Raw genomic sequence first — 21203 nt, forward strand, 5'->3', positions numbered from 1 at the left:
GGGTCAGACTGATTTGCATATGGCCATGTCTGAACTGGGGTGGCAGAGTGGGCTAAAGAACGGTGATGGATTAAACCCAGATCAGTTGACTGGGGGTGAGTGCTTGCAATGTTCAACACTCCGTCCATCATTTCCTTTGGTTTTTACTGAGGCCAGAGAACCAAAACTTGGTGCCCCTAGCAGAATGGTAGAGCTGCAGCTGTATCAAGTTCTTACTCACTGGCCCATGGCATCCCCCTAGCTGGGTACCTGGGTCAGACTAAAACTTGGGAAAGTTAGTCAGCTCCTGTGTCACCTGTCAGGCCAGTGGCAAAACAGGTGGACACCCAAAGGCTCCCTTAATTCCACTTCCAGTGGCTGGGGTTCCCTTTGAAAGAGTTGATGTGGGAATAGAGTACACTTAAGCCACCCACCGCCTCAGGATACAAATGTATACTGGTAGTAGCGATCATGATTCCCTGTACCCTGAAGCAATTCCCCCTTAGGATGACTACTACAGCTCCTGCAGAAACCAATGACCTCATTGGTGTCTTAACTACGGTAGGGTTACCCAAGGAGGTGGTATCACAGAGGTAGCAACTTCATGCCCGCATACCTGAAATGTGGGATGAACATGGAGTAAACTTCACTACGTCTTCCCACGCACAAACCAATGGTCTTGAGAGATTCAACAAGACATTGAAAGGCATCATCATAGGGGTACCCTGAAAAGCCCAAAAGTAGATCAGAAGTCCTGCCATGTCTGCTTTTTGCTTACTTGGATGTACAACATAAGGGAGTAGGGTTCCCTCCTTTGAACTTCTGTTTGTGCATCCTGTGTGGGAACCACTTGCTCTTCTAAAAAGATTTGGAGAGGCCTCTCCATGAACCTAAACAAGATGATGTGGACTATGTACTAGGACTCTGTTCCACGCTGGCAGAGTACATGGCAAAGGCATCCAAGAATCTTGAAGCCAGACATCTGCTCCAGTAGCTGTAGTATGACCAAAAAGCTGCACTGGTGGAGTTCAACCAGGGCAACAGGTGTGGGTTTTTGAGCCTTTGGCACCAAGGGCCGTCCAGGATAAATGGAGTGTCCCATAACCTATTCTTGAGAAGTGAGGTCACTTACTTTGTAAAGATGGGCACTGGCAGGCACCTCGAGGAATCCATGTGTACCACCAGAAGTTTTTCTGTGACAGGGCTGATGTGTCCATGTTGTTGGTCTCTGAGGATCAGGAGACTGAGTGAACCCCTCCCTTACCTCCTCTTGCAGTCTGTATGAAGCTGGCTCTGTATATACTGTACCAAAGTGAGATTTAGTGTGCACAGTCTCCAATGGATCCCCAGAGGTATAGCAGAGGCTAAAGTAGATAACTTTGCTCTCTTTTTGTGGTAGTGTGGTTGAGCAGTCGGGCTTATCAGAGGGTGGTGTTACGCATTTGTTTTAGGCACTGAGATAGGAAATGTCGCACACAATGAATCCAGACTAATTGTATAAAGTTATTGTTTTATTTCTAGAACAAGCTTTACTTCGTAGCAGGTCAGTTAAACGTCATACAGTTACTTTTTAAGATGCAGTGAACATTCAGATTAATTTTGCAGCTGAGAAAAAAATGGTTTTAAACTGTTCAGAAACACTTGAAATTACTTGCAGATTACTTTGTAATTACTTTTCTAGTTTGGCATGAAACATACTCCTAACACAGTTTGAGCAACACAGGACATCAGCAACCAGTTAGCTCTTTTTAAAGCACCAAGACGGAAGATTTTTCTGAGAAAATCCACCATACAGTCTTGTGGAGAAAAAAAGTGTTAAGTTTACAGATAATAAATGGCCTAAGGATTTGAGTTTTGGGGGGTAGAACCAAGGTTCCCCAGATTCAGGTTGACATTTAAGGGGCAGCACCAATGGCACTATGGACGGCCGGGTGTAGACTGCCAATGAAGCTGCTCATGGGCAGGCCATTCCGTCTGGAGACCAAAGGGGTTGTGGGGTCTAGTTGGCACCAAGTCCAAACCAGCAGTGGCGGCTGGGTGCTCAGGAGGTGTTGGGAGCCCAATGCTTTCCAATGCAGGATGTCGGTCGTAGAGAAGGACTACAGGCTGGAGCCAGAAGACGGGACTAAGGGAGCAAACAACTGGAGGATGTAGTTGAAGAGTTGCTCGACACCAGTGTACCGTTGGTCGTCATGCCTGGTTCTTCTCACCGGTCCCGGTCGCTATTGGAGGGGAGGGGGGGGGGCGGGCTTTCAGGATAAGATTGCAGGCATCCAGGAGAACCTTTTTGGAGGTCATCCAGCGCATGAACACTGGTCAGGATTGGGTGTGCGGGGGAACCTCGCTTGGGTGTTGGGCCACTTTAACTCGTGCCATGGGTGTCTGGTGCTCAGGTGAAGACTTGTGGTCCCGGCTGGATCTAGAGTCCTGGCTAGGGTTGGTGTTATTTCAAAAAAGGGGGAGGTAGAGGAAAAGAACGAGGGCTTGTCCTCAAAGTAAATGTTATAATCAGAGCCCTTCTGTTGAAGGAAGGGTTTTTCTTTCCTCCCAGTTCGTTAGGAAAAGTTTGGGGTTTCCTTAGAAATCCCTCACCCCCCAGGGTTTCCCCTTGGTGGCATGCTTTATCCAGTTCTCTTTCCGCTGCGGAATGAGGTGTGGTATGACCTACGTGTTTATTGGGAGCACTTATTGTTAAAAAAGTATATGGATAGCTTATAGGTGCGAGGGAGGGCATGGGGCAGAGAATTAAAAATACCTGGCTAGTAGGAAAATATACTTTACTTGTATCTCTACTAGATATGATTAAAATGTGGGGAAAAATGCAGGAACTTGTAGGGAACAATGTGCCTCCATTCTACTGGTCGACCTGTTTCTAGCCCTAGTCTAAGGCTATTTAGTACCAAGATTGAATGCTCCCTGGTGACACGTGGCTATCTTAGTCAGAAGAACAAATTGGTGAAAAAAGATGAATGATAAATACAGACAGCACCAAAGGTGTTTTTTAGGGTAAAACTATGGGGAAGGAAAATGGAGGTTAGCTTGATATCAAGTCTAAATACACATTGCTGTGCCCAAATTTTAGTAAAACATCACTTGTGCGGAAAAACGTGTTCTATTTCTTGCAATAATGGTGACAACCCTTTTAGTGCTACCATAAGCGATTTCTCGCTTTTAAAATGACACACGAGGAACTGACAGGACAAACATACAATTAACATGTGTTCATAATGAAAAAAACACCTACAACTTAGTTGCCTCCGATTTGCAACATGAGACAGTACGGGGGAAGGTAAGCTTGTAGTCACACTTGCATTAAGGCTACTACCTAGCTTCAGGGTTTGCGCCTGCCTGTGGCTCCGCAGGTGCCTGTTAGTTGCGGCAGCGATATCTGTGGTGGAGTGTTGGCTTCCTCGTGTCTGAGAAGGCTGGGATGTGAACTTACCAAAATCTTAAACTAGGGTACTTTTATTATCATGACTAAGCATTTTCTCCCCTTACCTGGAGGGTGACATAAGGAGGGGTGTAGACACCCCAGGGAAGAAATGACTCATTACAACGCGTACTAATACCACGTGTGCCATCACAACGCGGGTATTACTACGCGTTGTAAATTACAACCTACCATTACATTGCATACTTTTACCATGCATATGCCTTTACCACACATGCCATTACAAAGCAAAGGCATGCGTGGTAAAGGTACACATGGTAAAAGTATGAAAGGTATGTTACACTACACTGCCCTACACCCTAATTTAGTACCCCATGCACGACCCTCCCCTCGACCCCAGTCCTCTCTCTACACTAAAAGACTACCCTGCACCACCCCCAACCCTACCATCAACACAAACACTACACACATTCCCCACTGACCCAGTTTTACCCTAAAGTAATCCCCACTGCAGGCCTAATCTCCCTTACCCTTCTCGCCTCCTGGTTCCTGCTTCACGTCTGCTCTAAGGGGCGGTGCACGTCTTTGTGAGGAATCTGAAGAGCCTCTGTTTCCTCACGAGGTGGACCGACATTTTTTTTTTTTATATAACGCATGCGTTGTACAAAAAAATAGCGTCCGAATGGCTACGCATTTACATCGCAGGCGTATCACTTGCGATGTAATGGCATGTGGGGAAACAGCTGCGTTGTAATGGCGGTTTCCCCCAGGGAAGGGACCTTTTGTCCCGACCTGCGCAACACAGTAACACCCCTAAATCTAGTATTTAGGGGCACCACTGAAAGGCTTTCTCCTAAGGAGGACTGGAGAACCGTGCAGCAGTTAAGAAGACTGCTGACTTGGCCCCAGCCAAACTGGCCTGTCTCCTCCTCCAGCAACCCTACTTCAAGAAACCAGCCTGGCCAGCAACCTCAAGAATCCCAGAGGACCTGTGCTTTATTTGATAGACTCCTGTCTCAATTGGACACCAGATTTGTGTTGCAAAAACAAAACCATGCCAGTCTCTGGGTGGATCCGCGACACTGCACCGACGCCCACGGCCTGAGTTTGAGTGACTCACCGATCCTGTGAAGTCTCCCCCAGTGCTCCTGACCTAGTCCAAATCTGTGGCTGACCACTCCACACCTCATAGTAGCATCTATTCAAAGGGTAACCGGAATGGGTTGACAAGACCAAACTACGAAGGCACCCATGCAAACCCCCACCTCCGACTTTGGGGGGCCCAGCTGACTGTGCCCTGGTGTACTCCAGCAATCCAACTTACTTGCCCTGCTGTTGGTCTCTTTCGTCTAGCCTCCTGGTCCAAGCCTGTAACCTCTTTCTGAAACAGACTACCTCCATTGGAAATCTTGGGTGCATGTAGCTGATTTGCACCCAGCCCCTCCCTGTGCCCCAGGTGGTGTAGCTTTGCTGCTCCCGTGCTCACCTCAACCCCCAGGGCATTTCCCCCAAGACCGTGGTTACCTACCTGCAAACCGTGCCTCTTCAAGGTACCCCACTGATCCATTGGTTCCAGTGACCTCTGCATCCGGCTGGCCCAGTGCTGCTAGTGTAGGAGTACCAACCTGGCCTTGAGCCTTGTCATGTGTTGTCCTAAACCCCGGCCTAGGGAAGTAAGTTGGGTACTTACCTGCAAACTGTTTAACATTGTTTTGTGCCACAGGATCGCATTGTAGTTCTATTGCATTGAACTGTCTAATCTTATCACTGCAAAAGCATGCCACTGTACTTGATTGACATTTACAGAAAACATTCTTAATACTGTAAAGTATACCATTGCATTTACAAAACATTACTGCATTCTTAAACAGTATTGCTACTTTTACAACACAAACTTACCTGCACGGAGTGATTCTTGGTTCTAGTAATAAAACAACAAAGTAACAACTTTTTGTACAACCCATTGGTCTGGATTCAGTCTGAGTGACATCGTTTCCTCCCTGAGTGTGTACAATAAATGTGTAACACTATCCTCTAAGCCTAAATGCTCAGCCACGCTACCACTAAATTGAGTAAGACATTATCTACTTTAACCTCTGCCATACCTTTGGGGACTCGCTGGACTCGATGCACACTAACTATTTTACAGAGCCCACTTACTACATAGTGCATGTTGGGTGTTCACGAAAGTGATGGTTTTCGTTGCCATGTTCGGAGGCTAGGAGTGCTACTCTTCCAATATCTCAATGACTAGTTGCTAAAGCTGGGCTCGCCTCGTACAGTTTGAACTTCCTCCAGATGACGGCCAACCTAATGACATAGCTAGGATTTTCCATCAACATGCCAAAGGCGCACCCAACTCTTCGCAGACTCCCCTTCATTGGAGCCATCAAGGGCACAGTGCTTACAAGAGCCTTCTCACTACCTCTACAAGTCCAGAAGATTGACTATGATTCCAAAGTTTCAACCTTTGACCTGGGTCTCAGTGATGGCGTCTGAGGTTTCTATGCCTGTTGGCCTTATTCATTCTGCTTGTGGGCCACACCAGGTGGCACATGTAGCCTCGGCATTGGGATCTAAAGTCTCAGTGGGCTCCGCACCAAGAGAGCCTTTCGGATTCCAGCCACAAGTCTGAGGAGAGTGATAATGGTCTGCAGTGGTGGCTGCTGAAGCACAATTTGACCTTTGTCAGACCCCTCTCCACACTCCTCCCAGGGCTGAAGCTTGTGAATGATGCATCGATTCTTGGTTGGGCAGGTCACCTGGGAGAGGTAAGACCAGAGGACTTTCATGGTGGAAATCCATCACCACGTAGAGGTGGTTTGGTGTTCTGTCAGACACCTCTAACCTTTACTAGCCCAGTTGTCTGATGTGCTACTTTTGTTTCTCTAGCCTAATAAAACTTTGCTGAAGCAACTGTTGTAGATTGTTAGCCTTATCGGCTGTTGGAGAGCTACCCGAGCAGCCATCTTTGTTCAAGCCACCTGCTGTAATGCCTCTTTTAAATGGACTGACCCATCTATTCTTGTCAACACCATTTATGATGCCCCAGTGGCCCTCCGTCTGGTTCTCACTTTTCTTATGTGCACTCCATTTGAGCCAGTGCACAGCTGCTACCTCTGAATGCTCACCTTAATGACCCACTTTGTCCAGCAAACGTGAACCACGACCTTTCCAGACAAGCTAGTGCTGAGGACCAAAGCAGCGTTCCTCTGGAAAGTTGTTGCACCTTTACATACTGGGCAATATAATACCCTGCCGTTCTTTGCCCAACCAATCCCGTCTTTGTGCGGTTCCCTGGGGGTGAAAAAGGAAACACTGTGCAGAAACGGACTAACTCTAGATAGATTTTTCAGGCCATTAAAATATGTTCCAGATTGGCCAAGAGACCGCCTCCAAAAGGCCTGTGGGCTCATTCCACTCAAGCAAAAGCTGCTGCCACTTTACTGATGTGTGGTGTTCCTGTCTTGGATATCTCCCAAGCTGCTACGTGGTCGTCTGTTCACATGCTCACAAAGCACTATTGCCTGGAAAGCCAGGTCTGGCGGGATGAGTGCTTTACTTGATCTGTTCTGCAGGATTTCTGGTTGGAGCCATTCCACAGCCCTTCCACCTGGGAAGGTCCTGCTTTGCGTCGCTTCACAAGGTGAGGAATCTGCGCTAAGGAGTTTCCACGATATGCTGGTTACTTTTGGTGATGCTTGTTCTGGGAAACACTCTAACTGCAGATTTCTCACTGCTTTTCCAGCGCCTCGTTCTGTAGACTGGACTCCCATGGTGCAGGTTAATAAGATTCCAGCACGGAGATTTGCACACTGGCACAATTTGATTACTAAGGCTTTACGTCTGACGTCAGACATGAGAAAGAAACTGATGTCTGCATGCAGAAGTAGCAACTATTTTGTGGCCACAATGCCACTTGTTTGGGGCGGGACATGCCTCATCAGGATCTGCATGGCACCACCTTGCTTTCATTCTATTTTTAAATGACCCTATATAACCAGTTGACTTAAGTTCTCCATAATCATTAGTTTTCCTCTTTATTATCTGAGGATAATTAGGCTCCAGTTTAATTTTGTTTTGTGTTGTAGGCTCCGAGCCAAGAAACCTATTTGGGAGTGCATGCACTCTAGATAGGACACACAACTGTTAGTGAATCTGCATGAAGATGGAGTCCAACACCAATCACTTGCCTAACTCCCAGTTGACTCCTTTGTGATCAGTCACTTACCATAGAGAGCCTGTTGATGTGATCCATGTTGCCCAATAAATTCATACACCTAGTATGTTTCAAGAGTTGGGGAATTGGTAAAAGTGAGGATCCATAAAAAAATTACTGCAAAAAATAATTTGTGACTGGATCTAGCTCGAGATTCGTATGCAACTGTCCCAGCAGCTTGTGCTTTAGCTTTGCAGAATGCCATGAATGAATTTTCGAGGTTTATTAGTGAATTTCTACCAGTTATGCAGTTTAAGAGGTTGCTAACGCTGCAGAGAATTATTGCTGTGTAACTTATTTGTTGAACTCTGGTACCGTTAGTCTAGTCCATCTCAGGCTTGCGTCCTAACAACCGTCTCCTTTGCTCTGTTGTATTCCACCCTCTTTGGCTTGGTTTTGTGCAGACAGGAGGGACTGATATCCGGGGTGAGGAATGTAATGAACTTAAACTGCTCAAAGCAAGATGCACTTGGTGTGAAAGAAGGACCTGTTGAGAGGGACCTTTCAGTGATAGTTGCATTTTAACAGTAAACTCTGAAGCAGCTAAATGTTATGGTGCGAGTTGGAGAATGATTGAGGTGGCTCGGCCTTGCTAGGTCTTCGTAAAAGTTTGTATTGTTAACTGCACATTGAAGCTGTAAGTGATGGGGGGGGGGGGGGGTTGCTTGGAACTGTAGTTTATGCAGCAGAAATGTGTGTGATGGGAAGGAAATGGTTGCACTGGAGGTATATTGAAGACTTGCATGATGGTGCAAAGTGCTTCAGGAGCTCACGCTGTGCTTTCCCCATGAAGGAGCGCTCAGATAGCAGACCTGCAGCAGAAGCTTTTGGATGCAGATGGCGATGCTCTTATCAAGCAGCGATGGGAAATGGTGACCACAATTGTGGAGACGAAGTGTGCTATTAAATACCTTATGAAAGAGGTGAGTGCCCAACAGCTTCCGTTATTTCAGCTTTATTTGTGTGTTGGGGCTGGGGGGTGGATTGCTTGCCTACTGTTTTGGCTTGAATTTATGTTAGCGCTACATTATTATAGAGCCTATAAACATTTATTTTGTACAATGACAAATATTTGTTCCACACCTGTTCTGCAGTCTTAAACTTCTTGACAATTTATTCAGCTAAGCTGTAATCAGTTTGGTATGTTCATTCTTGCTCCCTATTAAACTGTCAATCTCTGAACAGGAGACTTTACCTGTCCTAGTTTGTACTGCCACTTAATGACTTCTCCCAGGTTTCTGTGACTGTTAACGAATCCAACAAGTGTGCAATGCATGTTGAAGTATTTGCAGTAAAATGCCTTCCTGTATGTTATTTTTATGTACCACCACTTCGTGCTCTGTGTAGTTTATAAATCTGGTGGTGATTCACAAAGACTGAGTCTGCTTCTAGGCAGGGGAACGAGTGGCAATTTGTTCTTGCTTCCCTGTGCCTCCTCCTGCCTGTTAGCACCGCCTTGTCGTGAGAAAGTGCCATCTTTCTTGCATGGTATGCCCCCACGTTTTCCTGAATGTACTTTGACTGAGTGTGCCCTGGGCTCCTGCCAATCGGGTGCCCAGGGCTTATGTTGCTTCCCTAAAAATTATGCTGAAACTTAAAACCCAATTTGGCAAACCCTGGCCACATGTCCGCCCCTGGTAAATGGTACACTAGGTACCCAGGGCCTTGTGACCAAGGAAGGCCCCTAAGAGCTGCAGCACTTATTGTGCCACCCTTAGAGGCCCTATACCCTGACACAAACACACTGCACTTGCAGGCTGAGTGTTTGGGTACAATAAAAAACAAAGATTCGACATGGCACACATCCCTGTGTGCCATGCCCACAACCTACACTGCCCTGGCATACATCAGCCACCCCTCTAGCTGGGTGCCCTATGCCAGGGGTCCAGCAACATGTCTGCTGTGTGTCCTGCATTGTACATTAAATCCCACACTGGCATCAGTGCGGGTTTAATGTGCTGAGAAGTTTGATACCAAACTTCAGTCTTCAGTGTTGCCATCATGGTGCTGTGGAGTTCGTGTTGACTATCTCCCAGCACCATATACTCTTAAATGGCAGCACTGTACTTAGTGTCCAGGAATGGACCGGGTACTGTAGGGGCACAGGGCTCATGCACCTGTACCCACACCACTGGCATTGGGCACCCAGCTAGAGGGGTGGCCGATGTATGCCAGGGCAGTGTGTTTTGTGGGCACAAGGTATACATAGCAGTCAATACATATTTGCACTCCCAGGTGATATATATTCCACAGTTAAGACCAATTTTACCCTAAATGGGATAATATACATTGTGAAGTTACATAAAATGTAACCTCACCAGAGAAAACTGTCACAATTATGATGTGGAAAGATGATCCTAAAGAAGTCCCAATCTCCCATTCATCCAAGGCATTGAGCCTGTTTACTGTATTGCATCTGGTAATCTAACTGCACTCACAGCTTTGCAACAGCTGTCCAAAATCGCTGCCTGGTTGATCCATAACCTGTCTGGTCAGGAACATCTCAGTATGGTTAAATGCCAAAAAATAGAATAAGGGGGCATTCTCCACCTTGCGCCAGATCCTACTTTTATGTTTTATGGTCCTAGTTTTAACAATCGGAGTTGTCTGTCTGATGTAAAGCAAGTCACATGGACTGCGTAAGGCATATGACTTTACTGGTGCGACATTTGCTGAGCTGTTTTTGATGGGAAACCACCTTTGCCACGACTCTGAACTCACCCCTGCCCGAACAAAGACTCCTCCTTAACCACACGTGTACATGGTTAAGGCTGATTCAGTCTAGTGTTCGTGCAGGGTGGAGTTCGGAGTAGCGTTACACAGGAACAGGCAAGAGGGGTTTGTGGTTAGTTTTAAGGGTGTGAGGGGTTAGTTTTCAGGGGGTGGGGGTTTGGGGTCCTTTCCGTCTGCCTTCTAAATAGACTTGTGCTAATCTTATTGTCAACTACTTTAAGAGGTCTAGAAAAGGTAATGCATCTTTTTGTGCATCAAAAGTAAATTTCAAATGGTTCTGTGTAGTATTAAGCCAATTAACAGGCTCGAAGAATCAGAATCCCCATGCCAAATCATGAGCACATCATTGATATAGCATTTCCAAAATACAACGTGGTCGAGGAAGGGATCAATAGATGACAATCATCTTTTTTCCACATTGTAGACCTAGTATTGCAATATTTGGGGTGTAAAAAGCTCCCACTCCTTTATTTTATTTTTTTAAGTAGGCGTCTCAATATAAGTAGTTCTTGATGAGTGTGAATTCTAATAACTCAAATAGGAATCCTGGTGGGCAAAGGACTAGAATTAAGACCAGAATGAATCCCCCTCAAGCCCTCCCAGCTGAGGGCTGATAGTGCACAATGACTCTATATTGAGTCCCACTAAAGTTCCGTATCTTGATTAAAAGGCATATCCTCGATCTGAGAAATTGGGTCAATACTATCCCTAATGCAAGTGGAGGTAGTTGTAATTAATTCCTTAATCTGAGTCCATATACTTAAGGTTTCCAAAACTGAACCACACCGAAACAATCGGTCTCCAAGGGAGGGGTGGGGGGGGGGGTGGGGGAAGCTTGACAGATCGATTTTAAAACTATGACCTCTGTTTCAGCAGGGTTAGGTGTAATGTTGTCTGGCTGACTGAGCATTCAACTTTCGTCTATCTTAACATAGAGCTTCTGTGATTTTAGTTGGTCTCCGCCAAAGTTGAATGCAGTAAACAAGAGAGTAACCTGAAGCAAGCAAAGGCACATTCTGCTGACCTGCAGAAGACTCTCTTTGAGGAGCGAACCCAGATGGCGGAGATGGAAACGGAGCACCAAAGCCAACTTGTTCAGCTGGAGCAGCAGCACCAAGAGAAGGTGAGCTGGACTATATTTGGAGGCGTTGGGCATTATGCCAGTCCATTTTATTGCTTCTGCTCTGTCAAACCTTTTGTTTGGCTTTTCAATAGCCTTAGTCCAGCAGCTTTCGACAAACTGGTCAATTTACATCTCAAGGGATGGTATGGTACTGTTGGATGTTTAGAATTTGTTTGGGTATTTATTTGGTCATTCATTTCTTTAATCTAAATGTGCCAAGTTAACCTTTTTAGGTCTCGCTTAAATCCATGCTAGCTGTCGGTTGCAGAAAAACCTGTTGTGTGCAATACCTAAACTTTGGGGTCAGCTCATTCATGATCATTCTTTGACTTTATGGTCGATGTGAATTGCTAACTTATTTGTTTTTTCCTACTTATGTTTGCCCTTCCCCTACAGCATAGTCTTACAGTATTTCTGTTTGGATGAATTGCATCCTTCCAATACTTGTAATTTGGTAACCAGTTTTTGTTGTTGTTGTTGTTGTTTAACGCTCCCTTGAGCTTGTTTTGTGTTCCATTTTTGTCATTCTTCCGGCTGTTTTTTCCCTTTTCGTTCTATTGCTATCGCCCCTGCTGATTTTTAGATTGATTTTTGCCCTCAAAGTGCCTCCTTTGCTTGTCCTTTCTTCCCTGCGTTTCCATTGCCTTGTCTCCCTCCTATCAGTTCCTCTGTTGCGCTGCTACCCCTCTCTGCTTTTCGATTGCTTTGTCTGCCCTGCTGGTAGTTGTTCCCCTGTCCCTCAACACATTAAATGTTTTTATATATATTTTGTGAGGATCTAGTGGCTCCTTTATTTTTCTGCAATTTTTAGTAATGTGATATTTGTTAATGGTCACCTATGCATCCGCGTGTCATGATTCATTGCTCGCCATCTTTGAACAGGCTTTTCTCATAAACTCACCATTCCAAGAAGGACGCGTGTACGTCCGCATGTGACGCCCCGCTGGTTTGTTTTTATTTTAAACTATACTTTACAAGCAGGCATTGACAATCTGTCGTATAGCCCACATTTTAAAGACTACTCTTTCAGGCTTTGCCAGTAGTTCATTTTATTAGCAGTTTGTGGTGTTAATCAACCTACTGTGTGTGTGCATCCAGAATTGGAGAGAGACGCCTGAAGGATACCATTGGCGTTTGGGCACTAGAGCTGGTTGTTCTTTCCCATTGCCCTACACATTAACATTGAGGAACCATACTTCTGGTACTGGAAGAATTAATTTTCCTGAATCTGGGACCAATCCCCATGCTATATATATATATATATATATATATATATATATATATATATATATATATATATATATATATATATATATATATATATATATATATATATATATATATATATATATATATATATATATATATATATATGCTGGCATCCACTCTTAAAAAAACGGAACCATATTGGAAAGGGCAGTACCTTCAGATCTGCGACAGCCTTTTTGTCTTATGTAATTTTGGATATGATTTTGGCATTTTTAGTGAGAACAGCCTCTTCCTAAGACTTATTCTGGCATTGGGTAACTGGGAAAGATACATGCAGTGAGCCTGCAATAGTAGCCCATTGCCCAGGTAAGCTAGTTGCAGATTAAAACCTTCCTGCTCTTATTGGTCTGTTTCCTAATCCGTACCATATTTGCTGGCCCTGATTGTCACTGGGAGAATTTCTGACTTTGGCAGTGACCACAGCAACTCTATGCCCCCCCCTCTTGTTTACTTTCTTAAAACAACCTGGGAACCAGCACACTGCTGGATCAAAGTCTGGCTTGAGAATACCACAGTTCGAGGCATGTGGGCTGCTGAATTCATATCTTGTGCATAGATCGCCGCCTAGTGTTGGGTCCGGATGTTTGCACGTTGTTGTCCTGGAAGAGTCTTCGAAGTATCCTTGGATAGGTGACTCCTCCCATGGACTACAGTGCGCATGGGCATCCTCTCCATCCTCAGATTGTTTTTTTTCCGCCATTGGGTTCGGATGTGCTATCTTAGCTCAAGTTAGGAAAAACTTTTGTCGAGGCCACAAGGCCTTTAGTTCGCGTCGGTACTGTTTATCGATCGGGTTTCGATACTTTTTGTTAGTTTACTAACTTTCAGCACCGACTTTGTTCGCATTTGCCTGTCCATCGACTCTACTTCGACGATGGAATCCAGGACGCCATTCAAAAGGTGTCCGGTATGCAATGCGAAGTACCCACACATCGACGTCCATCCGGTGTGCAACAAATGCCTTTCGCCGGACCACGACGAATCGACATGTATGGCCTGTGCCCGGTTCCGTTCAAAGAAGACTCTGCGGAATCGTCGAGCGGCGAGGCTCGAAGCGCAGCACGCGGCACCGGCCCCAGCTGACATCTTCGACGAGGCTGACGACGTCGAAGAAGTAGAAGTCTTACCCTCCAGTCCCGTTTCCGAACACGAACACGAACCCGGATCGGACGAGGCCGACGAGTCACTCTTCCACAGAGGTGAAGACGACACCGAGGTAGGAGACGACGAGGAGGCCTTAGGAGCCGAAGAGAGTAGCTCCGATGATGAACAAGGCCTACCTGTTCAGACCGAAATTTCACCAGCGCCACAGACTATGGCTCCGGTCGAGGGATCGCCTTCGGGCCTTACCCGAGACCTATCACGCAGTCCTTCGGCCCCGCCCTCGGGCCCGGCCTCGGACGTTCAGCGGCAGCCATTACCGCTTAAGCCAGCTGGTTTCCCTTCCACGAAACCGAAACCGAAAGCTGCTCAGGTTCCTACGAAACCGAAACTGAAAGTGGCGCTAGTCGGATCGAGGCCTTCAACACCTTCGACGCCAGCGCACCGGGTCGGCACCGACCGCACCAAGAGAGACTTCGGTGCCGAACTCGAGACGGGCGACATGGGAGTCGACAAACGGAAGAAGGTCATCGGCGCCGACAAACCTGCCCGGTTACCGGCGTCGACGCCACCGACACCGAGGGCCGTCCCGCCTGCTACGCCTCGCAGCACTCCCTCGACGACACCAAAACCTCACGTGTCGAAGACGTCGACGGTGATCTCCGCACCTCGACTCGATGCGCCACGGGCGCAGAAGATATCTGCAGCCGCCTCGACGACCCTGGCGGGGGCCACGACCTCTAAGGCGCCCCGAGTACGGCCTGGCGCGATGCCAGGCTGCAGATCCAAGGACGCCCTCCAGGACCCGTCGGGTTCCGGTTCGGCTCCGGCGGCTTCGTCGGTGCCGACCAGCATTACCTTCGGCTTGCCTCCACCCACAATCCCGAAGGCGTTTCAACTCAGGACACAGGTCACCAAAACTGCGGTTACACCTGTCGAGCCGTCTCCGTCACACGTCATCGACGCCGACACTGGCAGGATGATTCTCCACGGCCGAAGGATAACTTCGGAACCGCCATTGGAGCCTTTCAGGATCCCGCTAAAGAGGAAGCTGCCTGTGGACTCAGAACCTCTCCTGTATGAACCCTTCTATTCACCCTACCAGGATCCACACCGGGCCTCCCCCACACGCTCCGACACGGATGCATTGGGGGACTACTTGGATGAACAAGTCCCCTACCATGTGGACACGGACCCTGATGACCAGCAGGACCCTGACCAAACTTGGGGCGACCCTGCAGACCCCAGTGCACCTCTTGATGCACAGGACACACAACTATATGGGCCAAAAACATCACCCACAGAGGATACTGCGGCGTTCAACGCTCTGATTGAACGTGCGGCAAACAACCATGATGTACAGCTTCACTCTGATATCATCGAAGATGACTTTCTAATGGACACCTTTGCATCCTCAGAAAGACATGTAAAGACTCTGCCAATGTTGAAGGGGGTCCTCAAGCCAGCCACTGACATTTTCAAGGAACCCACCAGGGCACGAGTGATAAACCCCAGGATCGATAAAAAATACAGATCAGCACCTGGGGATCCTACTTACATCAGAGGCCAATTACCACTCGACTCCATCGTTGTGGCGAATGCCCGCAAGAGGGCACACTCGCAGACAACGGGTGACGCTCCTCCCCCGGACAAAGAGTCCAAGGTGCTAGAGACCTCCGGCAAGCGAGTTGCCGCACAAGCTGCAAACATATGGCGCATAGCTAACACTCAAGCGCTCCTCGCTCGCTACGATAGAGCGCACTATGACACACTGGAGCAACTTCTTCAGCACCTCCCTGACCCCTACAAAGAAGGTGCAGAAATCCTTATCAGAGAGGGACAGCTACTCACAAATGCTGCCATTAAATGTGCACTAGACGCTGCAGACACGGCTGCCAGGGCCATCAACACTAGCGTCATCCTACGACGTCACGCCTGGCTACGTATCTCAGGATTCAAGCCTGAGGTACAAAACAATATACTTAATCAGCCCGTCAACCCCGACTTTTTGTTCGGACCTGAGGTTGACACCACCCTCGAAGATAAAAAAGGACACGGACACTGCAAAGTCCATGGGCGCCCTACAAACTCAGTCCTTTCGGAGCGGCTCCTTTCGTCGCCCCGGAAACAAGGGGGCAGGTAGAGGACAGGGGTCACAACAAACATATAACAAGGGTAATACGCAGACCACCTACGATAAGAACACCCGAGGTGGCTATCGTGGCTCCAGTACCAAGGGCAGAGGACGTGGCTACGGCAACACCCGGTCCTCCCCCAAGAACAAGCAGTGACGCCCTCTCCCTTCCTCCCGACCACATAACACCTGTCGGGGGAAGGCTACAACGGTTCCTGTCCACGTGGAACTCCATCACCACGGACAGGTGGGTCAAAGATATTATAAAACACGGTTACTGTCTGGAGTTAACTTCCACTCCACCCACAATACCACCAAGAAACCGTCCTATGTCCTCAGAGCACTTAACGCTCTTACAGCAAGAGGTAGAAAGTATGCTTCTAAAAGGCGCTATCGAGCTCGTACCCATCCACGAGCAGGGCACGGGGGTTTACTCCCTCTACTTCTTAATTCCAAAAAAGGACGGGTCGCTCAGGCCTATATTAGACCTGAGACCCCTGAACCAGTACATTCTTTCAGAGCACTTTCACATGCTCACTCTACAGCAAGTCCTTCCGCTTCTCAAGCAGGGAGACTTCCTAGCATCACTGGACCTCAAGGATGCGTACTTCCACATACCCATCCACCCCTCACACAAAAAATACCTCAGGTTTACTGTTCAGGGGCAGCACTATCAGTTCAAAGTCCTTCCCTTCGGCGTGACAACAGCGCCCAGGGTTTTCACGAAGTGCCTAGCTACGGTGGCAGCACACTTACGGAGGCAGCATATACACGTCTACCCCTACCTAGACGACTGGCTCGTTCAAGCGAAGTCGGCCCAGCAATGTGCAAGCCATATGTCCCGCACCATTCACCTTCTTCACAGTCTGGGATTCTCACTAAATTACCCAAAGTCCCATCTCCAGCCCGCACACGTACAACAGTACCTGGGCGCGACTATAGACACTCTGGCGGCCTCAGCTCAGCCAAGTTTAGTGAGGATCAACAGCATACAACTGCTGATCTCCAAGTTCAAACACAATCACTCGCTTCCAGCGCGAGTGTTTATGCAGTTGATAGGCATGATGGCCTCCTGCATCTTCATAGTCCCGCACGCGAGATTACATATGCGCCCACTTCAGGAGTGCCTAGCACGTCAGTGGAATCAGGCTCAAGGACAGTTGAAAGACCTAGTGTTGGTGAGCGGTCGGGCATACAACTCTCTGCATTGGTGGAATCCACAAAACCTTTGCAAGGGGCGACCGTTCCAAGAGCCTGTTCCACAAATAGTACTGACAGCGGACGCGTCTCTCCAGGGATGGGGAGCTCATGTACTACACTACACAGTGCAGGGACTATGGACGACACAACAGAAGAAGATGCACATCAACCTTCTGGAACTGATGGCAATCTTCCTGGCCATGAAGGCTTTCAAAGTACATCTGTGCAACAAGGTCGTGTTGATCCGGACGGACAACATGACCGCAATGTACTACATACAGAAACAGGGAGGGACACACTCTCCACAGTTGTCTCATCTGGCTCAGAGCATGTGGAAGTGGGCCATTCAGAGGAACATGTTCCTCATGGCAGAACACCTCCCCGGCAAGGACAACCAGATGGCGGATCTGCTCAGCAGACACAGCCACCAGATGCACGAGTGGGAGTTACACCCATCAGTACTCCAACCGTACTTCCAACAGTGGGGTCACCCAGAGATAGACCTATTCGCGACAAGCGAAAACGCAAAATGCCAAAGCTTCGCCGCCAGATTCCCACATCCGCAGTCGCAGGGCAATGCGATATGGATGAACTGGTCCGGCAGATTTGCGTACGCTTTTCCCCCAGCACCGTTGATACCGCTGGTGGCTCGCAAACTCCGACAACACTCCCTGACACTCGTCCTAGTTGCTCCCACGTGGGCACGCCAGCCGTGGTACACCACCTTCCTCGAACTTTCCGTGGTACCGCATCAAAGGCTGCGGATCAAACCCGCGCATTTGACGCAGAACCATGGAGAGGTTCAGCACCCAGATCCGCAACAGCTGAACCTGGCGATCTGGCTCCTGAAGTCCTAGAGTTTGGCTATCTCAATCTGCCACCTGACTGCATGGACATCATCAAGGAGGCCAGGAGACCCACTACAAGAGCTTGCTATGCAGCCAAATGGAAAAGGTTCGTCATTTATTGCGGTAATAATGACATTAACCCGCTGGACGCATCCATCCACGACATCATATGTTACCTCTTACACCTATACCGATGCAATCTGGCGTACACCTCTATACGTGTCCATTTGACCGCAATATCAGCCTATCTGCAAACCAGGCAGCACCTCTCTCTATTCAGAGTGCCTGCCATCAAAGCATTCTTGGAAGGACTCAAACGAGTCATTCCACCTAGTCACCCACCGGCTCCAATGTGGAACCTCAACTTGGTCCTCACACGCCTGATGGGTCCACCCTTTGAACCTCTACACTCATGCGAGATTCAATTCCTTACCTGGAAAGTAGCCTTCCTGGTAGCGATCACTTCCCTAAGAAGAGTTAGTGAACTCCAGGCACTAACCGTTCAAGAGCCATTTATTCAGGTTCACGCCAACAGGGTCGTACTACGTACCAACCCCAAATTCATGCCCAAAGTAATATCGCAGTTCCACATGAACCAGACTATTGAACTGCCCGTTTTCTTCCAAAACCCACAAACTGTTGCAGAGCGGGCATTACATACACTAGATGTACGGAGGGCCCTCATGTACTACATCGACAGGACTAAACCCTTCAGGAAGACAAAACAACTATTCGTTGCCTTTGCCCCACACCACAAAGGTAACGCCATCTCCAAAGCAGGGATAGCCAGATGGATAGTTAAGTGTATTCAAATCTGTTATCAAAAGGCAAAACGCACATTAACTATTCCACCACGAGCCCACTCAACACGCAAGTTGGGGGCTTCCATGGCCTTCCTAGGAAATATTCCCCTGCATGATATATGCAGAGCAGCCACATGGTCCACTACACACACATTTACAAAACACTATTGCGTAGATGTGCAGTCAAAACAGCAGGCAGCTGTAGGACAGGCTGTTCTCAAAACACTTTTTCAGACCGCTGCAGCTGGCACGGGTAGCCGCCGCCAATAGAGGGCACTGCTATGTATTCTATGCACAAGATATGAATTCAGCAGCCCACATGCCTCGAACTGAATATGCTACTTACCAGTATGCATCTGTTCTTGGCATGTAGGGCTGCTGACATTCATATCGCCCTCCCTCCTCCCCGGCGCCTGTCGCAGCTGCAGCTCTCAGAATTATTGCAAGCATGGTCATCACTTTCTGTATCTACTCCATCACTGCCACAATGGCGAAAAACAATCTGAGGATGGAGAGGATGCCCATGCGCACTGTAGTCCATGGGAGGAGTCACCTATCCAAGGATACTTCGAAGACTCTTCCAGGACAACAACGTGCAAACATCCGGACCCAACACTAGGCGGCGATCTATGCACAAGATATGAATGTCAGCAGCCCTACATGCCAAGAACAGATGCATACTGGTAAGTAGCATATTCAAAAAGTTTCATGCAAATGTTTGTTGTGATTGTAAATAGTTTTGTGACAGACCTAGGGTTTAAATAAGAAATGTTTTTGTTCTCTGAAGATTGATACAAGAGTTTTTTTTAATTTTTTTATTTTTTTTTAAATTCCAATTTAGACTCATCCGTATTTTATTATAGTGAAAGATGCTGTATAACTTTTGGGGCTCCCAAATGCTTTGTTGCAGTAGTCCAAGCGAGAGATAAGGGCTTGAACAAAGTCCTTTCCAAAGAATTGAGGGATGAAGGTTAGAATTTTAGTAAATACATATACTCTGAGTCTGACACTTACTGTTTAACCTATCTACGTTCATAGATAGTTAATCCAATGTGAAGAGACCCAATAAAGTTAATTTGTTGTGCCACATGCTGTGAACGCCAACATGCTACAGACTGAGGGTGCTGGGCAGAGCCTACAATTCTGGAAATAAGCCTCTCCTAATTTGCTCTGTGATAAGTCTCACGCAAATTGCAATCATAACTTGAGTTTCTGCTAACTGCATGATTTGAAGCATTCTACGGTTTGGAAAACGGGCCACATGGGGATGTAGTATTTTACTCCAGGCATGTCACAACACATCGAATGAATAATTGGGAAAGCATCAGTGCAGTGGTATTCTGAGACCGATAAGACCAGATTACCCTGCACGCTGGATTGGGTTAAATTGGCACAATTAGGAGTAATGGGTCCTGGGGAAGGTAGTTAAATAACTTGTACTCCACCGAAATGTGCGTTGACCACATTTATAGCAAATACCCAGTCCGAGACACATCAATGGAAGGCTAAAGAACAATAGTCTCCTTGGTTGTTTGTCCAATTATTTTTTTGTTCGCGTACAAAACTATTGTATATATGAAATGTATGGGTGTGATGTATGAGTGAGAGGTATTGATTGGTAAGTGGGTTGATTAAATGGTGTATTTTTTGTAATTACGGTTGTAATGTCTGTAGAATTCATGCCTGTTGAAGTATTTGTACAAAAAAGTACATATACAAGTGAATTACATGTAAGTAAGAAAAGCTGCTGGAAAATAAATCATGTAAAATTAAATAAAAGTATAAGAACTTTATCGGGTTTCTTCACATTTGATTAACTCCATATACGAAGACAGATGGGTTAAGTGGGAAGTGTCATTGTTATTTTATCCCCTTTCCCAAACCTAAAATTATTTTTAGGGGTACTTTTTTATTTAGTGTACTCCCTAAGCTCGGAGGCCTTTGTTCTTTAAAACTGGAGCACTTGATTACAGTGAGCAGAGGATGCCTCCCATGTTATGGAACCTTGTGCTTTTCATTCGATGTGGTCATTATACTGTTGACTGTGTTGAAATAAACTGAACTCTATTTGGGCTTCCCATGAAGTGATTTTCCTTTGAGATAATCTAAATCTGTGAAGAAAATCCGCACAGTGACTTGACTGCCACATACTCCACACTTAGGCACCTGGTGATCTTGATCGGTGGTGAAGTGGGTAGAGAACAGCTTAGTCTGGTTTATATTCTGCTGATTTATAAATATTCACTCCACTCTTTGGATTTGCAGATCTTGTACCTTCTGAGCCAGTTACAACAAAAGGCACCACCAACGCCTGGTCCTCCATCTGCGGCCCTGTTGGAGAGGGAGAGCCAGCTGCAGGAGCGGTTAAAGCTGCAGGTGAATGATGCTTGTGTATACAGTTCT

The 21203-nt window shown here is 47.1% G+C and overlaps 1 protein-coding gene across 3 annotated transcripts in view; it reads left to right on the forward strand.

Moving 5' to 3' along the window:
* KIF4A (kinesin family member 4A) overlaps positions 1–21203 on the forward strand; it is a 286675-nt gene that overhangs the window by 160225 nt on the left and 105247 nt on the right. For all 3 annotated transcript variants that reach the window (XM_085608378.1, XM_085608380.1, XM_085608379.1), the window contains exons 23-25: positions 8383–8512; positions 11275–11445; positions 21066–21176. In XM_085608378.1, coding sequence (XP_085464504.1) covers positions 8383–8512; positions 11275–11445; positions 21066–21176 — 412 coding nt within the window. The remainder of the gene's footprint in view (positions 1–8382; positions 8513–11274; positions 11446–21065; positions 21177–21203) is intronic.

Source organism: Triturus cristatus, chromosome 5_2, assembly GCF_964204655.1.
Source record: "Triturus cristatus chromosome 5_2, aTriCri1.1, whole genome shotgun sequence".
NCBI classification, from domain to species: Eukaryota; Metazoa; Chordata; class Amphibia; order Caudata; family Salamandridae; genus Triturus; species Triturus cristatus.